Raw genomic sequence first — 25,598 nt, forward strand, 5'->3', positions numbered from 1 at the left:
TGCCGGACATTTTAACTCTCACCGCTTTTGAAGACCGCTCTTGGAGATCCATTCAAGTCTGGTGCAGTTTAGAGATGTGATAGCCGGAATAGGTGGCTGACTCATGATATTCCACGTTTTAGAGGACACCTGTTAAACTGTTCGGATCCATGACACTTCTAGTCCAGGAAGTAGCAAGATTTCCATTCGCTAGACTCATTAGGCTAGGAAGCTAAAAAAGCACAGTCAAGCCTTGGAATGCACTAAAGTCTAGATCTGTCAGAATTTCGATTCAATAATGAAATCTAACAAAAATAGCATAGTTTCTCTTGGGCGGATGAATGGAAGTTAGTGTACGCAATGTAAACCTAGACCTCATGCATGAATCCCCATCTATGGCTAATTCTACCCTTCCTGGTCTAGCGCCCTGTCATACCACCTATGTCTTAGTTGCCTTCAACAAACGCCCAGCCTGCCAATTAATTGACACCGTGGACTACGAAACAATGTCAAGAAGTCTCATGTAAGGGCGGTCGGGATTGTTGGTATACAGCAGCAGTCCAGCCCTTCAATTGCAGTATTCCTTCCAAGTACAGGCGGCGAAGCAACCATATAGATTGCGTCAGAAAGAGACAGAGACGCAATATCTCTGGTCTACACCTGCCTTTCGCTAACAATCTGTAGTATGCTCCAACCATGGCGGCAGTTGAGGCCCTCTTCGACCCCTTTACGAGGAACCCCGGTTTTTCGACCACATTGGGACTCCAAACGAAAGCTATCCAGCAGTAATAGCAGACCTAACATACAATCACCACCTCCTTTATCTGATGATCTATCCAAAGGGAAATATTGCAGATACCCAACTCCAGGTTAGTCCCTTCCTCTACTCTCAGATCCACATACATTGCAAGATTTCATTCCCACTAACTACACCCCTAGATCAAGATCCATACTCCTACACAAGTGGAAGATGGCTACACAAAGATACTCTCCAACGAGCATCTCGCAATATCAAGTTCAACTTCCCCGCACTCTGTGACAAGGTGATTTCCGTATGTCCCGGAGCAACTCGTATCATCAAGTGCGAAAAACGAGAAGGAGGGTTCAACAGAGTCTTCCATTTTACAATGGATGATGATTCTTGTGTCGTCGCACGATTGCCGACTAGCATTGCTGGACCGCCGAGGTTGACCACTAATTCGGAGGTTGCAACGATGACATATTGTAAGTGGAGCTTGTACTATATGTATACCTGTGAACATACTAATTCCTATCTTTACAGTACGATCTAGGCTCACTCTTCCAATCTCTCGAGTTCTAGACTGGAGTGATGACCCTTCAAATCCTATCGGCACAGAGTATATCATCCAGGAGCCCGTAACAGGTGCACCACTCCATCAACTCTGGCCTACCATGACCTCGGAACAACACATGCTATGCACCAAGGCACTTTCGCTAGCGATGAAAGAAATGGCCTCCCTGGACTTTCCAGCCTATGGAAGTTTATATTTCTCAGATGCACCGCTAGATTCGGCACGCAAGATTCACCTTGAGAAAAGCTTTTGCATTGGACCTCATTGCGGATCGATATATTGGAATCGAGGCCCCAGGGAAATTGAACTCTATGGTGACTCAAGTCCTGATTGTGGACCTTGGAAGAACCTGGAGAGGTATTGTCAAGGCTTGATACAAACTGGTTTCTCCCGTTTACCCAAATACGCCATCAATAACGAACTTCTCCCCCATCAAGGGTCGAATCAAGAGCATATTCGACTGTTGAATACCAGTCAATCGATATTACAACACCTCATCGAGGATACGCGTGTTCAAGAGTCTGCGACACCGACTCTACTTCACCCTGATTTCCATATGAGAAATATCTACGTTTCAATCGAAGATCCAACGGTTCTTACTGGGCTAATTGACTGGCAATCAACGAGTATCGAGCCTGCATTTACTTATGTAAATCAAACACCTGATTTCGCCTCTATTCCCGAGGACTTCGAGGAAGACACCTTTCAAGACGAACGTGACCCGAAGCAGAAGCAAAAAGAGTACAAAGATGCATTAATCTGTTACCAAACATAAGATATATGCATAAAAGGATTCGCACCGAAACTACGACCCGCAAGACTTCTCGACGAATCTCTATTCCAACTCTTCCGCTACAGCCACACCTCATGGAGAGATAGCGCCACCGCTTTACGGCAGGACATAATCGATCTTTCGTCTCGGTGGGATGAATTAGGAGTATCTAGTTCTTGTCCGTTTTCGCCGAGTAGAGAGGAACTTGGCCAACATGCGCGGGATTATGAGGATTTGGAGATTGTGAGGGGACTTAAGCGGTGGCTTAGACGGTCGCTGGGTACGAATTCGGATGGGTGGGTGGAGAATGAGGGATGCGTATCGTGCGGTTTATGATAAGTGGATTCAGACGGCGAGGGAATCTGAGGGGAGGGGGGAGGGGTTGATGGTGAAAAAGGCGGAGAAGTTGTGGCCGTTTGATGGTAGATAGGACTTTGATATGGGGGAATGAATATACTATGGATCTGTTTACATTTTGAAACGGGAGGAAAATTGTTTGAACATAAAGAAATGTATTTGTTTCATTAAAATGACGTTATCTTGGTTTTTTCGAGGCACCAGCTACGAGCAATCACTTCTAGTAAGCGACGATCACAAGCAACTAAGCCACCTCAAAGAACACTCCTGACCCCAGGACGCCGTCCTGATTCCTACTGGCCATCGACCTTGGAGATGTAGGCTGTAAAGCAAGATGGTTAGTACATATCAATTGCAGTTCCTCGGAGAGGTATAACTTACAGATCAGGTCAACAACACGGTGGGAGTAACCCCACTCGTTGTCGTACCAGGAGACGAGCTTGATGAAGTTGGGGTTCAGGGCGATACCAGCCTTGGCATCGAAGATGGAGGAGTGGTCGTCACCGTTGAGGTCAGTGGAGACGATGTCGTCCTCGGTGTAGCCGAGGATGCCCTTGAGCTCGTTCTCGGAGGCCTTCTTGATGACGGCCTTGATCTCCTCGTAGGTGGCGGACTTCTCAATGCGGCAGGTCAGGTCAACGACGGAGACGTTGGCGGTGGGGACACGCATGGACATGCCGGTCAGCTTGCCGTTCAGGGCGGGGATGACCTTGCCGACAGCCTTGGCGGCACCGGTGGAGGAGGGGATGATGTTCTGGGCCGCAGTGCGGCCACCACGCCAGTCCTTAGCGGAGGGACCGTCGACGGTCTTCTGGGTGGCGGTGTAGGAGTGGATGGTGGTCATCAGACCCTCAACGAGACCGAAGTTGTCGTTGATAACCTTGGCGAGGGGAGCCAGGCAGTTGGTGGTGCAAGAGGCGTTGGAGAGGACGTTGATGTCGGACTTGTACTCGGTGTTGTTGACACCCATGACGAACATGGGGGCATCGGCGGAGGGGGCGGAGATGATGACCTTCTTGGCACCACCCTTCAAGTGGGCAGAGGCCTTCTCGGTGGTGGTGAAGACACCGGTGGACTCGACGACGTAGGTAGCGCCAGTCTCGCCCCAGGGGATGGAAGCGGGGTCACGCTCGGCGTAGAAGCGGATCTTCTTGCCGTTGACGATCAGGCCGGTGGTGCCATCGATCTCGATGGTACCCTTGAACTGACCGTGGGTGCTGTCGTACTTGAGCATGTAGGCCTGAATTGGGTGAGATGGTGGTTAGTAGTGCGTAGTGGCATGATGTTTGATGCGGGGCAGCCAAAACAAGGGAAGTAGAATCGCTGGCAGTCGTGTGGCATCCCCCGTCACCAAAACGGAGCTTAGGGAGAGAAACGTACAGCGTAGTGGACCTCAATGAAGGGGTCGTTGACAGCGACGACATCGACACCGCCATCGGCGATACTGTAAAGAGGGTGTTAGGATGTTGTGTGGCCAATTGGTAATCCACCAATCCGTGGACATCACGGCGGGAGAATGAGCAAGTCAACTTACGCATTGCGGAAGACCTGAAGATACGTGTTAGCTCAAGCTTGGATGGACCCTGAGGCGAAGGGGGAAAACGGAGAGCAACTTACAATGCGGCCAATACGACCGAAACCGTTGATACCGACCTAGACGCAAAGAGTGTGAGTAGGAGAGCGCGGTGTCGAGATGCGACTCGAAGCGCATACCTTGGGGACCATATTTGCGGTGATTTTTTTTTCTTCTGTTGGGAGAGCTTGGTGAGCTTTAAAACTGCGGATGGCCAGGCGGGGGTGGGGTGACGGGAAGAGAGGAGGGGTAGATAGTAGACGGAGGGGGGGGGGGGGGGGGGGAAGACGGATCAAGGAGCAGAGAGGAGGGAGTGGGATGGAATTGAGGAGAAGGAATTGAAGCTTACCTTGGGGAAGAGTGTGATAGATGGGAAAGTTTGGGAGGATGGGGAAAGAAGAAAGAAAGAAGAAGACGAGGGGGAAAGCAGAGGCAGAAGTAGTTTTTTGGGAGGGCTGACGCAACGAGGGAATCACAGGGGGACCTGTTTTGGATGGTATGGAGGAGGAGATTCAATACGATTAGGTTACGAGATGGTCATACACTAGACTACTGGGTAGATCATGGAACGAGACTCTCAATGTAAGAATCATACGAGCTACACCGAGAGGCCTAGCCCAGGGAGCTATCCAGCTATCCAGCTTCACCGGGTTCCCAGGGGAATTGGTATACCCTCGTAAGATGATGATATTTTCTATTCAGTATATTATTGAATATTAGAATCAGCAATAATCTATTCTATGTATACATGTATCCTGTACTATAGTATACAATCGTGACTACTATGAATAATGATTACCCTCGAGTATCCTTTTCCCGGTCATTGCCGCCCGCAGCCCTGCCCAGCGCCCCCTTTCCGGTTTCATACACCGGGGAAAGCAGGAAGCCTCACGATATTTCTTCTTGTACTCCTGTCTGTAAGCCAATAAGCGTCCAATGATCCTCGGTCGGGTTCTCGTTCTACCTCGGACTCTCTCTTGCTCGAGAATCTTTTGCCCGAGCAATCGGGTTGGCAAGGGGATCATCATGGAGATTCACGATAATGGGATTACTTTTCCGTCGTGTATTCCGGGGGTGGTAATTTTTTGGAGGGGGTCCCGATGGTGAAGCTATGACGAAGGGGAAAAATAGAGGGGTGGAGAGGAGGGGGAGGGGCAAAAAATGGGAGGGAGTGGATGATGCCACGACTGAGGGGCAGAGTCGAGGAAGTATCAGGTACTTGAGATTGTTAGTCCTATCGTAGTATTAAATGGTAGAATATACAATTAATTACTCATGCTCCTGTCGAAACTATTTGATATACTGTATACATAGTAGAGTTAGCAGTATACTGTATGATCAATACCATCTTTTTAACCCCCTTTCACCGTCTGTAATTTTACCAATGGATCAATAATATCCAAATTGATATTCATCCCCTGCCATCTCCCCTTCTCATTGGAGCCCAGTCCATCACCGCATGCGGTGGGCGGGCAACGGGTTAGCTCAAAACAGTCTGCGGTGGACCGGTGTATAAAGAGAGCGACCTCCCCGCCCTGAAAAGAGTCACCGAAACAGGGGTACCACCCACGGGATTCTGCAGACTTTTTGGTACCAACCCGTTGGAGGTCTCGTCAAATGCCGACGGAGATCTGAATGGCTCGACTCCAAGTATATGACAATGGCGCTTTCGCCAGCTTATAAATCCCGTCTTCCTGCTGTTGCCCCCGCGGCATACCATATCCGAGCGGCGAAGAGGCGAATGTACCCCTCGATACTGAATGATCAATGACCTCGTGGTCACTGACCGCCTCCAATGAATCATCTCATAGCCAAGACCACATTCTGATGGGCTTCGTTCTGATATGCTGAGCGCGCCGAATGAGATATATGAGATATGCGCCGAGTCGCGGCTAGGGCCCTGAAGGCGGTGGAACACCGTGGAAACTGACCGACCAAAAAGGGCAACACTACCTTGTTGACACGACATCACGGGTATCACACTGCACGGATGCCCAGAATGCATAGATAATGCATGCCTACCGTTGAGGCTCTGACTCTTCGATACATATACAATCTACGTAGGTAATTCCAGACTGCTCGACATTACAATTATCGGAGATTTATTGCAACGGCCCAACCTCGCTTGCCAATGCCACGGGAAGGTAAAGATATGAAGGTATAATACAGTCAAGAAGCAATCGCCGTCAACATGACCGGTCATTCTCCACCCTGGACCCCCAGGAAAGAGCGAAAAAAAAAGCAAGAACATTCTATTTCAGAATAGACTTCCAATAGCCCTTCCCGGCTTCTTCCCTTATGATCCATGCCAATTTCAAATGAGAAAGAAAAAAGTCCCCGCGGGTTATGCATTTACTCCTCCTTGACACCACCCCGGTAGTTCTTCTCCGCGCTCTCAATGGAGGCCTTGTCGCTCTTGGGCTGGCCCTGGGACATGAAGCCGCCGGCGTTCTTGAAGGGGCGGGCCAGGTCACCAGTGGCGGGCTTGCCGAAGACGTGGATCTTGACCAGGTTGGCCTCGAAGGCGCCCTTCAGGGGGATGATGGACTGGATGAGCAGAGGGTTGGTGTACTTCATGTACAGGTGCATCACCGCCATCATACCAACACCCATCAGCTGGCTGCGGATCAGCTGGCGCAGCTGACCCTTGTCGTAGTCCATGTTGGTCGTGGTGACCGGCTTGGCCTCCTCGCCGGTACCCATGGGGGCAGGCTCGACGTACTTGAGGGTAGTCATGTCTGTATTGAAGTAAAGAAAGCAGTTAGTTGATGTGATGCTTATTGTTGGATATTGCGCACGTGCGACCATAGTTTGCGCGATGATAAGGGGGGGGGAAGAAACTTGGTCGCACGCGATCATCAACATACCCTTCTTAGCGTTGATCTTGGCCTGAGTGTAGAGGTAGAGACCCAGGATGAGAACGTTGGACAGGATGTACAGGCCACGGACACCCATCAGGACCTGAGGATCCTCAAAGGGAACCTTCTTGGCCAGCTGCATCATCACGAGGATGATGCCAAGGTTGGTACTGTAAAGGGTGGTCTGTTAGTTCAATTTGACAATAGAAAGAGGATCGCATCATCGTCAAGACATCAGGAATACATACACTTGAGCGGAGACCATTTTGCCGAGAGTTGAACCTGTAAACCGGGGTGGAGGAGCAGAGAAGAGAAAGGAAATGGATGATCGGGGAGCGGAGAGAACGGTAAAACCCAAACTCGACGTTGCCTCCCCGGGCCACCTGGCGTTCTGGAGATCGGACAAACTATTCGGCCGTTATCAGTAGATTTTAGTCACGTGACATGTCACGCCTGTCCGCGCGGAGAATCAACCCGTCCAGCATCATCATTATTGGAAGATGGCTGAATCGAACAACGACAGTTGGTCGACTATCCACTTCTATTTTATGGAAAATCAAACTTGACCAGCTATGAGAATCTCTCTCATGTCTGCCAGCTTTCCAACCTTGCCCATGCCGGGATGAACCGGTGGTGGTGGAAGGGGAAAGTGAAGGGCCCGCAAACGGGTTCTTACTTTGCTCTGGCTGACGCCTCTCCACCCTTTCTAGCAAAGGGTTCAAAACGGATCACATATTTTGATATGCTGACTGGACATATTGAGAATAGCCAACGCTATCTTCTACGTGGTTTCTTTTGCATGGGACCTCCCCATCTTATGCCATGATCTTGCGGGTGGGCGACCTTGAGATGACTACCGCTTTGGGACTAGCGCCGGACCCGCGGTCGCAGTCTTTAGCGACCGGGACGGTTGGACATTTCTGACTTCTCCATCCATCAACAACGCGCGTGCCTTCCGATATCGAGATATCGCAACTTCATCTCCCCGCTACTCGCCCACGATCTCTTCAAATACCCCGCGCTTTCACTCAACATCTCAACAACCCCCCACATTCGAAACCTATCTGTCCAAGATGCCTGGCGGAAAGGGAAAGTCCATCGGTGGAAAGGGTGGTTCCAAGGACTCGGCGGGGAAGGCCCAGAAGTCTCACAGCGCAAAGGCTGGTCTGCAGGTGAGTTGTTGGGTTGGTCAGGAGTCGTTGGGCGTGGATGGAAGGGACATGCGATAGGGGCCTAGCAGCGCCTCGATGGATGATGCAAAGACGCGTCGAAATTCGACCTTTTCCCCTCACTGCCGCGACAGTCATGGTGATCGAAGGCGACTTTTCGCATCATGCCATCTTGTCGCATGTCCTTTCGCTCGCTCCTCGCGACCTGGTCGCACCCTGTTTATCGCGCTGTCATCGTCAAGTAACTAACATGACTTGTCCCGGCAGTTCCCCTGTGGTCGTGTCAAGCGTTTCCTGAAGAACAACACTCAGAACAAGATGCGTGTCGGTGCTAAGGGTATGTCACCTATCCATCCTGTCTGTTCATTTTCGATGCTGACAAATTCTAGCTGCCGTCTACGTGACCGCCGTCCTCGAGTACCTCACTGCCGAAGTCCTGGAGTTGGCCGGTAACGCCGCCAAGGATCTCAAGGTCAAGCGTATCACCCCTCGTCACTTGCAGCTGGCCATCCGTGGTGATGAAGAGTTGGATACCCTCATCCGCGCCACCATCGCCTTCGGTGGTGTCCTGCCCCGCATCAACCGTGCGCTGCTGCTGAAGGTTGAGCAGAAGAAGAAGGGCAAGCCCGAGCTGTAAATGGGACCTGGATGGATTTTTTGAAGAGAATGGTTGAAGGCGACCGACAGGTTCAGAGCATGATGAGCTGATCTATGTTTCTGATGGTGCTCCTATCCTCTTAAGGACTTCTCTCCTCTCTCTCTCTCCTCCCGGGATCTCTTTTTTGTCATTTCGTTCTTCACGGCGCGCGACTTTGATGTATTGTCTTGTCTATTCCCCGGCTTTTTTTCTTTTCTTTTCTCTTTTCTATGTTTTTACGTGTTGGATTCGTGTGATGTCTATTTCGAGTTCACAGGGCGCTGTAATGGGAAAATGGGGGATATCCTGGTAGTGTGGAAATTACTACTTCTACTTTTGATTAAATCTGACCACGCGTAGTTTTATTGATCAAATAATATATAGGATCATCTAAATCACATATCACATCTTGAAAATGTATTCACCACCCGAGTTCCGACCGGGACAATCCGAGACTAAACCAACTCGGACAGAGAAACAATAAACAAAAAAGAGGGATCCGCGGGACATTCTTCGCGCCCGCCACAATAGTCAATGCTCAATGCACGCCCCCTCCCCTCCTTTTGGCATGGAATCCACAGCCCCTAACTATCGCGTCGCGACTCATCAGTTACATCGTATGGAGTATAAGTAGGAAAATGGAGAGAAAGCAGAACAAAAGTACCATATCTTATCATGCAGAGCCGCCGATTACCTAACTGTTCTCTAGTTGCGTGGAAATGGAATGGATGCCTAACTTGTGTCAGTGCCAAGATCTCTCTAAGAGCTGAGAGTATTGTAAGATTGGGACTAGAACGTCGACGTGCATGGAGGGGACGGGGGATCGGCAGGGACATTGCCGAGATTATCATGGGAGGATCCTTGTCTATGTCTATGTTGGAGTTTACTAACTGAATAATGCGGTAAAGAGTTCATCAGGCTCTAACCAATACAGATCTCTGTAGGGGATATATGTGATTCTTAATTACTGGCGGGTTTCCGGTTTGATAGGTTTCTATAGATTACACTTCTCATGAGTCGAGTATGAGTAACAAGTCAGGATAAAAATGATTAAACACTCTGCTTTCTACTAACACGATAACGAGTAAAAGATACATGGATTTTCAAAAGAATTCGAGTTACAAGATTTCAAGAAAAAGAAGCCCCCTAACAGGTTTTAACAATGCCCAAGAAAAGAATTCCCCTCGATGATCAAGAAAAGCTTATATAGAAAGGAGACGGAGATTGCAGAAATCAACACTGTAGAGTAGAACCTAGAAGAATACCTACATGCAAAGCTGAAGGTATTATAACGGAGATCTAGGTCACGCCACAAGAGTCAACCCTCGGAATCCCTGCTCGAAGCATCCAAGCCCAAATCTCTTTCGAGTCTGCACGAACACAGCGCCCAAACGCAGTTACATCATGCAAACGGTAACAAGAGAAGTGAATCATATAAGAACACCTCTGCCACATCAGGTATATAAAGAGATACCACCGCTCCTCTCCCCAAAACGTCACATCGCACACTCAGGGGTTCAGATACGGACGGCATCGAGAAAAGAGAAGAGAAGTGGAAGAAAAAAAACGGGCCAAACATTAAATCGATCGAAAGTCGCCCCCCATGTACAAACTAGAACAGGCGAAAAGAAAATATGCAAATGCTGAGATTGTCGTGTCTCCCGTCGTGTGGACGGGGTTCTTTTGGTCATTCTTCGTATGCGTCCCGCGTCACCAAAGAGCACTGTATCTGGATATCATGGGATCATTATCATCATCGTGAGAGAAACGATAGAGATCAAGAAGAGAAATCCGAGGGTTGCAGTGTCCGGGGGAACACCAAGTAACAAAGCCATGGAGAAGATTTGCATGCAAGAAACGGCGCCCGCAGGAAAAGGGTCGAGAAAAAAAGAGAGAAGAGAGGAAGGCAGAAAAAGAGAAAACAGAAGTAGAAAAGAAGAAAGGACAAAATCAACAAAATCAAGTCCAGAGTTTCATTCAAAGAGTAATGGGCGATCAACTGCCTCGAATATTCTCCAGAGAGAAAAGATCCGAAGAGCAAGATCAATCCCATGAAGGTGTGTGGTGGAGGACTCGGAAAAAGAGGTGCAAGTTGCAGAACAGAAGTGCAAGTGCGAATCGTTGGGCTGCCCCAAAGTAAAACAGAAAAAAAAAACGTCTAAACTTGGCTAGTAAAAAGAGTAAAGTAGATCAGATCAGCGACACAATGGATTTTTCTGGTCTTTTTTGGGGTGGTTGTCATCTCGTCATCCCTCATCGAAATCGTAAGCCGGTAATTCGCAGAACAGGGCCTCGTGATACAAGTTCGTATTCGTCTCGCGGCAAATCAGTCGGATGCTGGCAAAAAATAAGGGGTAAGGGAGTCGCCATCGTCTTTCAAATAAAAAAAAAGAGGGGAAGGAAAAGAAAAGGAGAAAGGGGTGATTCTTTTCCTGTTCTTTTTTCCTTTCTTATCCCGGTTCCAACGGTAACAGGCAAAAAATAGTATAATGGTAGTATAGCAGTCGGTTCGGTTCGGATGGGGATCGGGTGGGTGGGTGTGTGTGTTTGATTTGAGAATAAAGGAGGTTTTGGTCGTCTACTCCACGATGATCTCAACACCCGAGGTAGCACGAAGCTCGTCACTGCCACGGGCCTGATGTCCGTTCTGGCGGCGGAAGCCGGTGCCCTTCTCGGGTGTCGGGCCACGGGGCTGTCGGATCGGCATGCGCTCTTGCTGGGTACTGTCAAAACCCATTCCCATGCCACGGTTGCTACCGATAGTACCGGCCACCGAGGACTGGCTATCCTGCTCCCAAGAGAACATACCACGCAATCGTCGAGGGCTGGAGTTGGGGCCTCCGATGCCGGTTCCAAGAGACAGGCCACCAAGGCTGTTCACGAGCAGGTTATCGTCACGCTGCATGCCCAGAGAAGAGCCCGAGGGCGCCGAAGTCAGAGTCGGGGTGTTGGAGGTACCGGTCGGGGCACCTTCGTATTGAAGACGGGTTCCGTTGGACTGCAAGGCGGCAGGGAAGCTCGCAGAGGACGGGACGGGAGACGGGGTGTATGATCGCAGGTCGGCGAAGGACTTGGCGGCTCGCAGGTTTTGAGTGTTGGCAAAGTTGCCAGGCGAGTCCATCACACCCAGGAAGCTAGAAGTCTGACCCCGTAGGGTGTTGAAGGCACCGGGGCCACCCTCGTTACGGGCCTCACTGAAGTCAATCGTGGCCGCACGGTTGAGACCACGGCGAGCGCTATCACCAGGTTGTCCCGCAGGCGGGATGGCCGACAGAGGGGGGCTGACATTGGTACCAGCCGCCACCTTGAAGACCTGAACCTGGCGCTGATCACCATTACCGCGGGAAGCATGGCCCAAGCCCATGTTGTGAGCCAGAGTGTGAACCGTGCGTCGCTGGGATGGGGTCAAGTTGGGCGGGAAGATGACAGAGTCGCGGGCGGTGTCCTCCTTGAACAGGAGCAGTTGCGAGTAGTACGAAAGAGTCTGGCTGTCGTTCAAATCCACCTCTACTTGTTCGTGTTGATGAGCAATCAGGTCACTGTCGGATGTCGGGAAGTGCCTGATTGACTTACCCAGCTTCTGACCGCGTTGCGAGACGGGCGAGGGCGAGGTGGCCGGGATATGCGAGGTCAGCGAGGACATGGAACTCTGCGTCTGCAGCTGGGACGAGGCCATGGGCCGGTGCTGTTCTTCCAGCTGGCCACGGCGCTCCCGCTTCTCCCGTTCGATGCGTTCCCGCTCCTGCAGGGGAAGCATCTTCTTGTACTCTACACGTAGTTTCCGGCCCTGCAGTTCAAAGTGGTTCAGGACCTCGATCACCGTAGCAGTCTCCTCCGCCGAAGTGAAGTTGGCAAAGGCCAATCCACGGAACACGCCGTTGTCAAAGTGGTAGTTGAAGGCATAGGGGAGGGGCAAGTTCAGCTCGGTCATGAGCTGGACCAGCTGCTCCTTCTTGACGGCAAACGGAATGTTCTTGATAACGATCGCAGTTGGGATCAGTTCGTCGTCGCCCTCGGAGGAAGCCGATGCTTCCGGGCGCATTGCACTGCTCTGGATGGGGCCAGGGCCCAAGTTGGAGAAAGCGTTGGGCATACCGGGTTGCTGATCCAGCCAAGTCTAAAAAGGAGAATGAAAAATAAGTTTTAGTCGGGGGACTTTTTTGGTTTGCGACGGGTAGAAAAAAAAAAACTCTGGTGAAAACAAACATCCCAAGGGAGGAGGGTAGTTGAAGGGAAAAGGGACGAGACGGCCACAGAAAATTTTTCGTTTAAAACCAGCACGCTGGAGCATAACAACACTACATACCGTAGGCAGACCGGTGCGTCCGCGAGCATTAGGCTTCAAGCTAGCCGAGGCCGACCGAATCCCACCAAGGGACTGGGCGTTGGCGAAGCCATTCGGGTTCCAAGTCTGGGATCCGGACAAGTCATAGGCATAGGAGTTGTTGTTCTGGAGCGAAGGGTTCAGACGCTCTAGACGGGCAGACTCGTATCGGGCCATTTGATCCTCGTAGAGATTGACGGGCATGGGGCCGTAAGCGTCAAACTGGCGAGAAGGTTGGCGGTGCAGGGGTTGTTGATGCCGCTGGGATCCAGGGGAACGCGCGGAGGGATCGTGATACATGTCCGACTGTTGGTAACTCATGGCGGAGGAACGAAGGATTCCCGGGGGAGGCCCGAGGAATGTGAGCACGTAAGATCCACCACAACAAGGTCCTTTAGATTTCGAGTCTTCCGAGTTCGAGTCCGAGGCCTTTAAGTCCTGACTCGAGTTTCCAAGTTCCCGGGCGGGTTATAGGTCGAGCAAAGAGTCCGTGGAAAGCACGGAACTACTCGGACATGGGAGTGGGCCGGGATAAATTTGTCGATGTTCGGGGGGGAGAAGGGGGGGGGGGACGTAGGGTAGGAAAGTCAGGAGTCTTGGTTGTTGGGAGAGGAGAAGAGGGTGGAGGAATTTTGCGGAGGAGAAGCAGGACAAGGCACCAGGGCAGAAAAAGCGTGCGGTGCAAAGAGGGACCAAACAGCAAAATCGCTCACGGATGCAAAGTTCGTGCTCGTTCGGGGTCGTGAAATGGGGAGAAGGAGGAGGGGGGGGGGGGGGGGGGGAAGGTATGAGGCAAAAAAGGAGGTTCTTTTTTTGTTTTTGCTTTTTAGGGGGAAGGAGAAGTAGAGACGCCCGAGAATTTTCACGGTGTCATTTAAGCAGGGAGAAGAGAGAGAGGGAGAGGAGAAGAGCGGGGGGGCGAAAAGGTTTTTGGGAGAGTCGGCGGTCCACACAGTCGAGAGACTCGCCAAGATTCGGGAGTAAGGAGGCCCGGAGAGTGTCGAATGGTCGAAACGTCGACGAAAATGATAGTTATGATACCACGGCTGATCAAATCGGTTTCTTAAATTCCAATAGGAAAAAATTATAGAAAAAAGAAAAGAAAAGAAAACCAGAAGTCGCGATCGTTTAGGGGGAAGAGATTGGCTCCGGCACTTATATAGTAGCCGGTGGCCTCTAGGACGAGACTATCTCCGTCTAGCACGCTAAGAAACCCAGAGTGGTTCTGCCACGACGAAATAGAAGGAGCTGGGATAATAATAGTATAGTAACGGTCAATAGAGCAGAAAAATTTAGAGTTGGAATTAAACTAGCAGAATTCGGAGAACTACTCGAGCGATTCGGACGATCATGGTCCAATTCCAAATGTACAGTACGACGGAACACTGAGAACAGAGTACTTGTATATATCACTTCTGTTGGGAATGCTTGGGGTAGGTCTAAATGACTATCTACTCTATCTATCATTATCTTAACCTAATGGTTTAGACTACTCATTACTTTGCCTACCTTGAATATTACAATACCCTACTAAGTTACTCCCAATGATCATGCCCCTGGATGTTCTTCTACTCCCTCTCTATCGACGTTCTGGACAATCGATCGTGCCAATCGGAGATTCAACCTCCCTATTCAATGTTGTCTCAGCTCCCCACTCCTCCTAACACCCACATACTACTAATGTACCATATGTACTATATACGGAGTCCTCTTCCCCCCTATCCGACCTCTCTAGTTCCTACCCGTTCATCCGCCCCTCTTCTCTCAATCTCATTTCCTTCTTAGCCTTCCATTTCACCTTCTAGCACTATCCCCTAGTACTCTTCGAGCTTTGCGTTTTTCATCCCTGATTTCTTCCCGAATTCCACCACGATCGGCCCATCCCCACTACCCCCTATTGTCACTGGTTGGAAAGTTCATCTGCATTGCGCATCGAATCAGCGAGCGTAGAACGGGTTCCAAGCTCATCTTAGTCGCTCGGCTCCCCTGTCCGTCATCTTTCTGTCTTTTCCAGTCAGAGTACTTTTTCTGAATTTCATATTTCTGGTTCCTGACGCCCGTGCTCCCCTCTTCCCGGTGTCATACTTGACACGTCTCCGCCACTGGGGACATCGGCAAACGCAGGCGAGCAGGAGGCGTTTAACGCCTCCTTGTGGCTGTTGCCTGAAGAGGATGAGTGTGCGTATGGGGTAGTTAGTAGTATGGACTATGGAGTAAGTCATAATAGTATTATGATGGTATAATTAGTTCTCTTTATTTGCAGCAGACTCTTCTTTGAAATTCTTAAATTCGGTAGAGTATTCGGAGGAAAGGCTATTGTCCGGTGCTTGCCACCAAGTACTTTGTACTCTATACTCATTCGCAAAGCAATAACCCAAGCATGGACATCCCCAAGAAAGTCGTGCAAAGCCGCTGCGGATCGCACGAGCAGTTTCAGAGTGACATTTGACCGGTCCAGCCCTCTCGGTTCACGCCGTGCCTCGTGCTCGCCGCATCGCCACTTTATTTGATACGTTGACGGCTCTCCCGTCCCGCTGCAGCTTTACGCATTTTTTCTTTTCTTTTTCAACGAGCATAAGTCTTAGTAATACGGAAATAGCTTTTATGATGCATTACATGACTACGATGACTATTTATCCGTTTAAGTTATTTAGTTACTATTCTTATCCCATTATTGTATTCTTTTTAACTTGTACAAAGTCCCCTTGGCCAGTCCCCGTTTTTTTTTCCTTCTTCGTTTTCCTCCCCATGAGCTCCCGTCGTAAACGAATCGATCCACCCCCTAAATTGTTGACCTCCTTTTTTTTCCTTTTCTTCCGAAGTAAATCCACTGGCCTTTCTTCCATAGAAGGGATAGCGTGGCTTTCAGGGGATTGTCTCGATCTGTGATTCTTTTGCCACTTCAAGGGTACGGAGTTCAATTAATGATCATAGCTCCACGCATCACCCTTGGCCTTAATTACCACCCAATCATCCGCCGAATATTCCCATCTAGCAGCACAATGATAATTGAACTTACGGAGTTACATTGCTACAATAGCTGTAAGCATAAAAACGACCTACCATTGTGGAAACTCATCAATAGTTTGGTCCAACGGAACGGCCCCGGCATTGGACCAGTTCTCGAATCCTCCTATTATTTGTTAACCCTCCATTTTTCATTCTTCTTCTCTGCCTCCACGAGTCCACGCCCTGATTGACGGCGCATGGTGCTATACCACGCCATCTCCACCCATCCTCCACTAGCCAACCCCAAAATAGGAAAAGAAACCTGTGCCCGTCTCCACGATCCGCACATCCCCCGTTTCTAGTCTCCCGCGGAACTTGGCTGCAATCTGTCCGGCTCCTCCCAAGGCTCCAACCCATCAGCTAGAAACCCGCTAGAGACGGGTTAGAAGGACCGTCCTGGTGGGAACGTCAGATTTCCAATGCTTCCTAATTCCTAATCCTGGGAATTGGGTCGGATTGTGGAGTTATCCTAGGAGAGTTGTTGGTCGTTACTGGTTCTCCTTACTCCCGACTTGACGGTGCCGGTTGCGCGTGGCGGACGCCGTCGCGGTGCCGTGGCCATGTCGACGGGGATGATGGGGAAAGCTTCCGGAGCTTCTGGGAAAGTTTCCGTGTGAAGCTACCAAGTACGATTTCTTTTGCCTGATTGGTGGTTTGCGGAATCGGTACTTTCGTGAATGGGTGCCTTTTTGGAGGGTGTTCCCCCCTTTCTCGTTGTTTGAGATGTGAAGGATTTCAGGTGATATTATCGGTCTGCAGTGATCTACTTGTTGCTGCTCGTCTTGGGGATAGTGCTCGACATATGAACCCCCCCCCCCCCCCTTTTTTTTAAGGTCTATTGACGATCGTTCATCCTTCGTCCCTGGTGCTCTGCCTTGACTCAGTACGAAAGAAGTATCAACTTGCTAATTGACCATGGAAGCTTCGGCCGAGTCTTGGAGAAGACTATTCAAGTAGGTTTCGAGCTCGGCCTTCGAGAAGGAGCTTCCATGAATGTGTCTGCTAAGTGAGGCGATGAAGAGCCGTTCCGATCCTAAAATATCAAATTCCAAAAAAAAAATAGCCTCACGCCCTAGTGGAATGGCCCGGTCCTTTTGGCGTGTCTCATCATGTACCGGGGTCCGGGAGCGTCGGAGAAGATGTTGTGCATTTCTATTTCACATTCAGGGGAAACGAGGTCCCCGTCAATAGACGAGTGGGTCGAGGATGGCTATTCGCTGCTCTGGCGAACCTGGTTCCTTCATGTCCCTACGGATGCAAATAGTTATGGCAGGAATGAACCTAATGATTCTGAGCTTAACCATGTACTTCGTCCAAGGTACTCGATTATGAAGCTTTGCTGTTTATTGTCGGCGAGAGCAGTTCCCGATGGTCCTATCACGCGAGCAGGACTGGAGTATCGCTCGTAAGCATTAGTGCTCGTTCTAGTGTTGTTTTTTTGCATAGATGCGACGATCTCCAAGCAAGCGTTGAAGCACAGTCGACTCGGTGGCCCAAGGGGTCAATAGCTTAAATATTTCCCACCAGTGTCTCATCATATTATGCAATGTCATCAAACAGGGGTCCAAAAATTCCACGTGGAAGTGGGTTTGACAAAAAAAGAAGTGAGGCATGTTCCAGGACGGAGGAGAGGAGATGGAAATGATCAGCAACCTAAGGGGCTTTGAGTTGGAGTATTCGGCGGCCCGACAATTAAATTAGAGGTTGAAAGAAGAAATTTAGGTATAGGGACAAATCGCGAGCGGAATCAATTCCTAGAGTACTATGCATGATGAGCTAGGCTGTTCACTTAGAATCGCTCACCTAACAGGCGGGGAGTGGGTGCATCTGTATACGGCGGACTATTGGGTTCACGTCCCCAAGTCCCTTAGTTGGCGATTTTCAAACCGGCAGAATCTCGATTTTACCACAGGGGGACCATTAAAATTGATTTAGATTAACTCAACTAATTAGATTAGTAGAACTAACAATCTATAACTTATTAGTCCAGGTATAACTTATTAAATCTCCAAGACCAATCTCAAGACTAACCTCATTATTAAACCGGCCACGTTAGTATATAATACTAGTAATTAATGTTTCTTCATTGACGAGCTTATAGTAACTCAGATAAATATATGTGTGATTTATAAGATAACCTCCATAGTTAGTTATACATCAAGAATATTTAGTTATAGCGTATAGGGCGATGGAATAAGTGGTGAAGGCACTTAGTAGGATTTAGGGGTTTTGGGGAAGTGAACCCAATAGTCCGCCGTATATTTAGGAGTTCCTCCGGATGGTCTAGAGAAGGAACGTTTATGGAATAGGGTAAATGATTGGTTAGTCGATTAGTTTTAGAGTACAGGTGAACACACCTAGCGGTTTCCCATTGTGGTATCCTTCGCGTGGTCGGCTTGCGTCACTAGCCCGGGATATATATCACCGAGTCAGACATTGATTGAGGCGGGTACCAACCACGGCGATGGGATTATACCTACAATACCCAGGATATCCTACGAAGAACACGTCGTCCGATATGACTCGTAATATATCCATCCATGTGCTCTGCAATATGGTATATTCTGCTCTGATAAAACGCCGGCCCAGAACACAGCATGGCAACGCTCAAGGGTCTCTTCAGGGTCTTCTCGAACAGATCAAAGTACTCAATACTCCCCAGGCCCAAACCATTGTACTACGTCAGCCCTGGAAGGGCCTGCAGAGAACTTCGTGCCACATGGCCACGCCAATGCGAACAAAGATAGATGTAGAAAGCAAACCATGAAAGCCCCTTCATTCTTTTGAACCCGAGCCGACCCTGTTTCATCAAAGAATAAGCATCGATCCCTAAACGCAAAGGCCAAAGTGTCCACAAGCGAGCTTCTTTCGACGTCAGTCGGCCCAAGAGTAGATTACCCTCTACCAAGTCCCTCATTCAGTACAATTGGCGGGGGTTGCATCGCTTGTGACGATCCAGTGTTATCTCGTCGGAGATGGACGTCGCTTAGACTGATAGACAGTCTGAACGTTCAACTCAATACATACACTCGTCTGCTAGAGACGCGCCCGTGGTGATCGCCGCCAATGAGGAGAACAGCCGTGGCGTAGACAAGAGTGCGGGACATGACCCAGACATGGATCGTGAAACAACCCACGGTTCCAAGGGGTACGAATGGCTGACGAGTTTGGGGCCCCACTGAAATCCGATCGTTGCATTTGGGAATCCTTAGAGGACGTCAGTATTTCCCCGATTATCACTAGAAGAGTGGAAAATTGCCAACTTATCGGTAGTGCAAGACGGCTTCTCCATGGAAGTGTTGGGTCGTGCATTTCAATAAGCATAGCCTTGTGGACAAGAATAGTTTTTGGAGGCAGCCATCGGGCTTGATGGCGCAAACCGGTCCTCATACGCGGCCTCTGCAAGCCACTTTAAGCCCAGTGCCGATCGGCTGGGGCGTCACCCGTCGGAACGATGAGGGTTTGAGAACGAGGCCAGTCAAACGATCCAGTCGCATCCTCTCGTGGGCGTGAGTGGGGCCGATGATGCTTGACAGAGCCAAAGCCCCCAAGAAAATGCTGGTTTAAAACGTTGTCAGCCTGCCCTTCATGGTGGAACGTAGCGGCTGAAGAAGCTGGGAGAAGTAGTGAGTCTATAATTTGTCGTCCTTTTTAGTTCGTTGCTCCTACTGTTCAATCGAGGGACCTCCAGCAGGAGAAGCCTCTTATATCGGTCGCGCAACGATGCGCATCACTTTTCGCGTGTCAATAGCCGTCGCCTTGGTCGTTACTATCCTGCTCGTCAAGAATCATTTGGATTCTCTCGAGCCAAAATGGCAAGCCGACCGCGGCGCTGACCTTGCGCCGGAATTCGTGCTGGACAGCGCTGGCGCACATATCGAGCTGGTCTCGGCCAATCCTACACGACTGTCACCTACGTACTCTTCACATTCTTTACAAGCATCATACTCTTCTTCGCCAATTGCACCCCAATCAAATCCTGCGCCGCCCTCCAAATCGTGGCCCGAGCCGACGAATCCGCCCGTGAAGCCGACCAAGTTTCAACCGAAATCAATCCCGGTCGATGTGCCGGGCGCGTATGATGATATTTGGCAATATCCGTTCTGGATGGATCGAGATGATGAGGCTGGGGTCATTCATAACCTGAATGTGAAGCCGAAGCCCAAGCCCAAGTCGACTCCCAAGCCGAAGGTCTCGCCGTATCCCGATCGCGTTATCGTCTTGGGTCGTATGTCGTGGGAAGACTCGGATTGGTTGGAGGAGGAATTGCCCGAGTGAGTTACCAGTGAAGTTAAACTATTTCAACACTTTCGACTAACATTTTTGAATCCCGCAGATGGCAACACGCAGTCTACGTGGTCGATGAACCCGACTTCGAATACACCGTTCAAATGAACAAGGGCAAAGAATCCAACATCTACCTCCAGTATATCATCGACCACTATCACAAACTCCCCGAATACATGGTCTTCCTACACGCCCACCGCAACGCCGATCATGTCGAGTTCTGGGAACAGGACAATGCCCTGACCGTCCAACGTCTCCAATTGGACTACTTGAAGAAGGTCGGCTATGTCAATCTCCGCTGTGGCTGGGGCCCAGGCTGCCCAGATGAAGTCCAGCCATTCCGCCAGTTGGACGGGCGCACGACGGAAATTGCTTTCGCAGGCGCTTGGATCCGTATCTTCAATAATACGGATGTCCCCGAGGTAGTGGCGACCCCGTGCTGTGCGCAGTTTGGCGTGACCAGGGCACAGGTTCATGCCCGGCCTTTGAGTGACTACCAGTCTTTTCACCGCTGGCTGATGGAAACTGAATTGGATGATGAGACGAGTGGCCGTGTGTTTGAGTATTTGTGGCATATTATTTTCGGGCAGGATCCCGTCTTGTAAGTTTGGCCTTGACTTGTTGTCTTGTGGGAGCATCGCGCTGACATCTCGTTCTTTTTAGTTGTCCCTCGAAACAACAGTGTTATGAGGATGTATATGGAATGGAGTGGGACCCTGCCTACGAGGATGATTATATGGATTGGGTTAGTGATGATTTTTGGGACATGCCATGAGTGATGTTCTGTGTATAGACTGTGATATAAAACTCGCCCTGCATAGTATTGGCGCATCTCGAGACGAATAGATACCCTTGTGCCTTTTTTTTATTGATTGTTTTGCTCTTGAATATTGAAAGCCCCACCTTAATACCATGTCGTGTCCTTGGGGCTCTCTTCTGTCGAGTTGTACTTTTAAGATAAGGTTACGCATGATGCATGGCTCGTGCCGACCTCCGGCCAACTTCAAGGTGTTGCTGGCCATCAACCAGGGTCCATCAGAGAACCCTTCTCTTGACATAAAAGTCATAGCTACTGCACAACCTTCGAAAGCACAAATATTATCAAATTGTCAATACTGTTCAACTCTAGAAATAAATACCAGATCCATTCAATTCGTAACGACATCTTAACCACTATCAAAAAGCTCGTATTGCGTCGTGTTCCATTCCCATGCACGTCACGCCTATCCTCCAAGAGAGTCCGAGAGTCTGTCATCTACAGCCAAGCGAGAGGCATGAGACCAGAAACTGCAACTAGAGAGACAACTCCTGGAGCTGTCAAGCCCACCGCAGCACCAGTGGAAGTGCTCGCGGCTGCGCCGCTGGTAGTCCCAGTCGAGCCTTGAGACGAGGTACTAGTAGAGCCAGAGCCAGCAGCTGTTCCACTAGTTGCAGTAGCAGTAGCAGCGGTTGCTGCGGGATCAGTAGTGCCAGTAGCCGAGGCACTAAGAGTGGTGGCAGCAGCAGCGTTGTAGGTAGTGGTGCTGAACTTGCAGGAGTGGACGAGGTCAAGGGCTTCTACAAGCGGCACATCAGTATGCTGCCATCATACAATGAAAAGGGTTCGAGAAAGTTCTTACCATTGTCATCGTCGTCGTCGTCGTCATCGTCATCACGGTCATTGTCACGGGGGCCATACTGGGTAATACAGGCAGCGCAGAGAGGAATTTGTGTCTTGGCTGCTTCCCAGTTGCAAATACACTGCAATTCGGCAGAGTCGTTGTCATGCTGGTTATCGCAGCGTCTGGAGACTCCGACTACAGAGCCACAGGCATCCCAGCAGCGATTTGGAACGTCGTCTTGCTCCAACTTGGCTGCGATTGCAACGTTGCCGGCGAGGATAAGACCACCGAGAGCGAGGAGCTGTTGGGCACGCATGATGTTGAGTTTTTGAAGTTGGAAGGAACTTGGAAGTTTGAAGTTTGTTTGAAGAGATTGATGAAGCTGTTGATATGATTGTTTGTTGATGGAATTGAGCTCTCTTTATATGTTTGCTTTCACAACCAAGACCCTGATGTTTCTATAAATGAAGTTATCGATAGGCGATGCCGATCTAGTACATTGCGGAGTTTGTTTGTCTTCTCTCCACCGCATGTTTCCGACAGACAGTGTGAGTATTGGGCAAGTGAGTTGCTGAGCCCCAAGGGACAATGCAGACCCTGAGTATCGATATAGAAGCGAAGCTCATCGGCAGGAATAAACCCCACCGATCGCCTGGGATAGGGCCAATGCTCTTGAAAGAAAAGGCGCTGCCTGGTCCATCCCTAGACCAGCCAAGAAATAGCCAAGAGCAGCATGGTGGGGGATCATTTGGTTATGCATACGAGAGAAAAGCAATTCTGTTACATACTTTTGTAGAGACTTCGGTGTAACTATATCCCTGGTGATCCTGGGCCTACGCTAGAATATCCCAATCCTAGGTTGAACACTATGGGATACCTTACAGTCCTCCTGAAAAGATCTCCAGGCGAGTCCCATTCCCAAGAATCCAAATATCCAAAAAGTAGCTTGTCTGCCAAGAGCCATGCCCGAAGATAATCATCTAAGCCACCCTGTGGGGCCGCCTGTTCTTGGCGTGGTAGCTCTGCACGACAGTTCGTTTAGGCCTCCTCATTCTCGAAAAGAACCGAGAGGATAATCTGGGGGATATGGTGGAGGTGTTCCACAATCTGTCGTCAAGGGCATTTCCTGTTGTCAAAGAAACAAAGTGTGGCTGTTCCCATCTTGCATGGACCCTGCCGTTACCCAAGCCAATATACTCCATCAACCCGATCCAGTAGTTATATATAGACAGTGGAACTTGTAGGGTGCGTCTAGGCTTCAACATTCTGAAGAGGATCGCTACAAGGAATATTGGGTTTACTGTTCTTCGAGAGGTAGACTTGAGACTGGGTGAGATAGAGGCAAGCTATAGCGGGGGTGGGAATCGCATGAGGTAGGAATGGCTTGAAGTGTTATCATTTACTTCTAGTTAAAATCAGCAACTGATCCTGCCCGGTGGTTTAGTGGGTTAACCCCTAGAAAATTGTAGCCACTTCGGTGGGTTCGGCGGTCGTAACTGCGAGGAAGCTTCCGTGGAGCAGGTACGGCCCCCGGCCGGTGAAGTTTTTTTTATATTTAACGTCCCTACATAGTTACCACCCTTAGAGTCTTTTTTATTATACTTTATCTATATTAAAAAAATCACTAAATCCTACAGAACATAATCCTTCTTTTGAAATTTATTTAAAAGGTAGTCTGGCGGTTATAGTGGGTATTGTTTATTCAGTGCTGTAACGGGTTGAAGCCGTGGGCATGGAGCATCGTCATGAAGTATATAGGGAGCGAGAGGTCGCAGGTTCAACTCGTAGAGATGGCAAATCCTTTCTAGATTAAAAAATTTCCACATCTCGCTCTTTTCGTCGGGTAAATCTCTCCGGAAACCCGTTATCTAACCAAGTATCCGGTGCGTACATAATGGAGAATTTATAACAAAAACACATGGAGAGGAAATCGTAAAATGATGTTGATGTATATTTCTTACGTAGGGGCGATGCCCACTTCCGCTAAGGACGACCCCGCGGAAACCTGAAAACATCCAAGTTGAAGATAGACTCTTCTGCCAACCACTGCAGCTTACATCTTGACAGCAGAATCGAGACTTCACCGAGATACCGCCCATCACAATATGGCCCGAGCAGCCGGAAAAATGTGGGAGAAATATTGTCTACGATCCGTTGGAGACTCCACCCCCACCGTTCTCCCAGTCTTTCTCTACGGGACCGCCTGGAAGAAGGACCGGACGGCCGACTTGGTCTACACTGCGGTCAACGCCGGGTTCCGTGCCATCGACACTGCAGCACAGCCTCGTCATTACCAAGAAGATCTGGTCGGCGATGGAATCCGCAAGGCGATCGCGGATGGTGTTGTCCACCGAGAGGACCTCTACGTAAGTGGGAACCAACCTTGCGGCTGCACTCGGATAGGATTAACATATCCTTGCAGGTACAAACCAAGTTCAGCCCTATCTCGGCACAGGACCCAGATAATATGCCGTATGATCCAAAAGCATCGGTAACTGAACAAGTCCATGCCTCCATCGAGTCTTCACTGCATAATCTTCGTCCTTCCGAGGACCCGAAGACTGCGGATGATGCTTATATCGACACGGTAGTGATCCACTCACCACTGCGAACTCTTGACCAGACACTAGAGGCGTGGCTGGCCCTGGAGACCTACGTCCCTCATCGCATCCGCAATCTGGGCATCTCCAATTGCTCTCTACCTGTGCTTCGCGCATTGTTTACCGCTCCCGAGGTGAAGGTGAAGCCGGGCGTGGTGCAGAATCGATTCTACGAGGACACGCTGTTCGACACCGAGCTACGGATATTCTGTCGCGAGAACCAGATCATCTATCAGAGCTTCTGGACATTGACGGCAAACCCGGACCTGGTACGGTCTGAGCCTGTCCAGGGACTTGCCACGGGTGCTCAGATCAGTCCCGCAGCAGCGTTGTATACCCTTGTGATGGGACTGGGGTATATTGCAGTGTTGAATGGAACTAAGAATGAAGGCCGTATGAAGGAAGATCTGGCAGCTCCACTTGCCGTTGAAGAGTTTATCAAGAGGCATCCGGGCCAGTGGGAGCAGCTTCTCGCGGAATTTAAGGCGGAGGTTGGCGATCCTAACTGATCAGGGTGAATTCTATGTATGAGGTAGAGGTAGTGATAAGGAAGAGCATTTATGAGAATTATTATTTGATGTGCTAAGTTAATAAGGGATCAAATCTACGATTCTTGTATGGAAGTACCCAAGGTTCTATGAACTGGCGGAGTCGGCCAGTTGACAGCCCGCGCTGACTCATCCCAGCGCTGGGGCTCCGAATTGACCTCATCGTCGCCAGCGCAGAATTCCAATTTCCTTGTGTCGCCTCTGCTCCCATTCCATCGGCTCTGGTCGCGTGGTTATACGCATCCTCTGCTCTGGAATCTTGTCTATCGGTCTGGTATATTCCACGAGAGCTGCCTCCACAGACGGTCTGGATGTCGCATTTTTCCCTGTTCTGATTGTGGCCTCACAACGGTCATTCTGGATCGCCATCACGCTTCCTCGACGATCTCTTTCCCCAGAACCACCACCTTCTAGCAACTACTATCGCCCGCCGATTGTCGTGCCTAATTACTGCGCTGCCTTTGCATAATTACGCGACCAGCTATACGGTACAACCCGTCTCGTCGGATTCGACTTGTTTGCTCGCCTCATCTGCGGTCCCAACCTTATTTTTTTTTATACGGCATTCACT

The 25,598-nt window shown here is 49.8% G+C and overlaps 8 protein-coding genes across 8 annotated transcripts; 4 read left to right on the plus strand and 4 right to left on the minus strand.

Annotated features, from left to right (window-relative positions):
• Positions 1-1,106: 1,106 nt before the first annotated feature.
• Positions 1,107-2,400, plus strand: N7496_004437 (phosphotransferase family protein; the record flags this gene model as incomplete). The annotated part of the gene is given in 3 exon segments (XM_056697368.1): positions 1,107-1,203; positions 1,262-2,053; positions 2,069-2,400. 3 exon segments carry the CDS (start codon positions 1,107-1,109, stop codon positions 2,398-2,400), a joined length of 1,221 nt encoding a protein of 406 aa, XP_056559580.1.
• Positions 2,401-2,714: 314 nt separating this feature from the next.
• On the minus strand, positions 2,715-4,146 carry gpdA (glyceraldehyde 3-phosphate dehydrogenase GpdA; the record flags this gene model as incomplete). Its single annotated transcript, XM_056697369.1, has 6 exons — positions 2,715-2,743; positions 2,803-3,661; positions 3,802-3,865; positions 3,956-3,969; positions 4,039-4,074; positions 4,135-4,146. The coding sequence occupies 6 exons, from the start codon at positions 4,144-4,146 to the stop codon at positions 2,715-2,717; spliced, it is 1,014 nt and encodes a 337-aa protein (XP_056559581.1).
• A 2,200-nt stretch (positions 4,147-6,346) lies between these two features.
• On the minus strand, positions 6,347-7,117 carry N7496_004439 (PHO88 family protein; the record flags this gene model as incomplete). Its single annotated transcript, XM_056697370.1, has 3 exons — positions 6,347-6,732; positions 6,862-7,022; positions 7,101-7,117. 3 exons carry the CDS (start codon positions 7,115-7,117, stop codon positions 6,347-6,349), a joined length of 564 nt encoding a protein of 187 aa, XP_056559582.1.
• Positions 7,118-7,913: 796 nt separating this feature from the next.
• htz1 (histone H2AZ) lies at positions 7,914-8,658 on the plus strand (the record flags this gene model as incomplete). Its single annotated transcript, XM_056697371.1, has 3 exons — positions 7,914-8,024; positions 8,289-8,358; positions 8,411-8,658. Exons 1-3 carry the CDS (start codon positions 7,926-7,928, stop codon positions 8,656-8,658), a joined length of 417 nt encoding a protein of 138 aa, XP_056559583.1. The 5' UTR covers positions 7,914-7,925.
• Positions 8,659-11,236: 2,578 nt separating this feature from the next.
• Positions 11,237-13,303, minus strand: N7496_004441 (uncharacterized protein; the record flags this gene model as incomplete). The annotated part of the gene is made up of 2 exons (XM_056697372.1): positions 11,237-12,775; positions 12,965-13,303. 2 exons carry the CDS (start codon positions 13,301-13,303, stop codon positions 11,237-11,239), a joined length of 1,878 nt encoding a protein of 625 aa, XP_056559584.1.
• Positions 13,304-19,714: 6,411 nt separating this feature from the next.
• N7496_004442 (uncharacterized protein) lies at positions 19,715-21,053 on the plus strand (the record flags this gene model as incomplete). Its single annotated transcript, XM_056697373.1, has 3 exons — positions 19,715-20,265; positions 20,328-20,879; positions 20,942-21,053. 3 exons carry the CDS (start codon positions 19,715-19,717, stop codon positions 21,051-21,053), a joined length of 1,215 nt encoding a protein of 404 aa, XP_056559585.1.
• Positions 21,054-21,533: 480 nt separating this feature from the next.
• On the minus strand, positions 21,534-22,195 carry N7496_004443 (putative GPI anchored protein; the record flags this gene model as incomplete). The annotated part of the gene is made up of 2 exons (XM_056697374.1): positions 21,534-21,835; positions 21,898-22,195. 2 exons carry the CDS (start codon positions 22,193-22,195, stop codon positions 21,534-21,536), a joined length of 600 nt encoding a protein of 199 aa, XP_056559586.1.
• A 1,789-nt stretch (positions 22,196-23,984) lies between these two features.
• N7496_004444 (putative aldo-keto reductase (AKR)) lies at positions 23,985-24,988 on the plus strand (the record flags this gene model as incomplete). Its single annotated transcript, XM_056697375.1, has 2 exons — positions 23,985-24,245; positions 24,302-24,988. 2 exons carry the CDS (start codon positions 23,985-23,987, stop codon positions 24,986-24,988), a joined length of 948 nt encoding a protein of 315 aa, XP_056559587.1.
• Between the last annotated feature and the right edge of the window lie 610 nt (positions 24,989-25,598).

The sequence above is a fragment of the Penicillium cataractarum genome (assembly GCF_028827025.1).
Source record: "Penicillium cataractarum strain IBT 29864 chromosome Unknown utg000002l, whole genome shotgun sequence".
NCBI classification, from domain to species: Eukaryota; Fungi; Ascomycota; class Eurotiomycetes; order Eurotiales; family Aspergillaceae; genus Penicillium; species Penicillium cataractarum.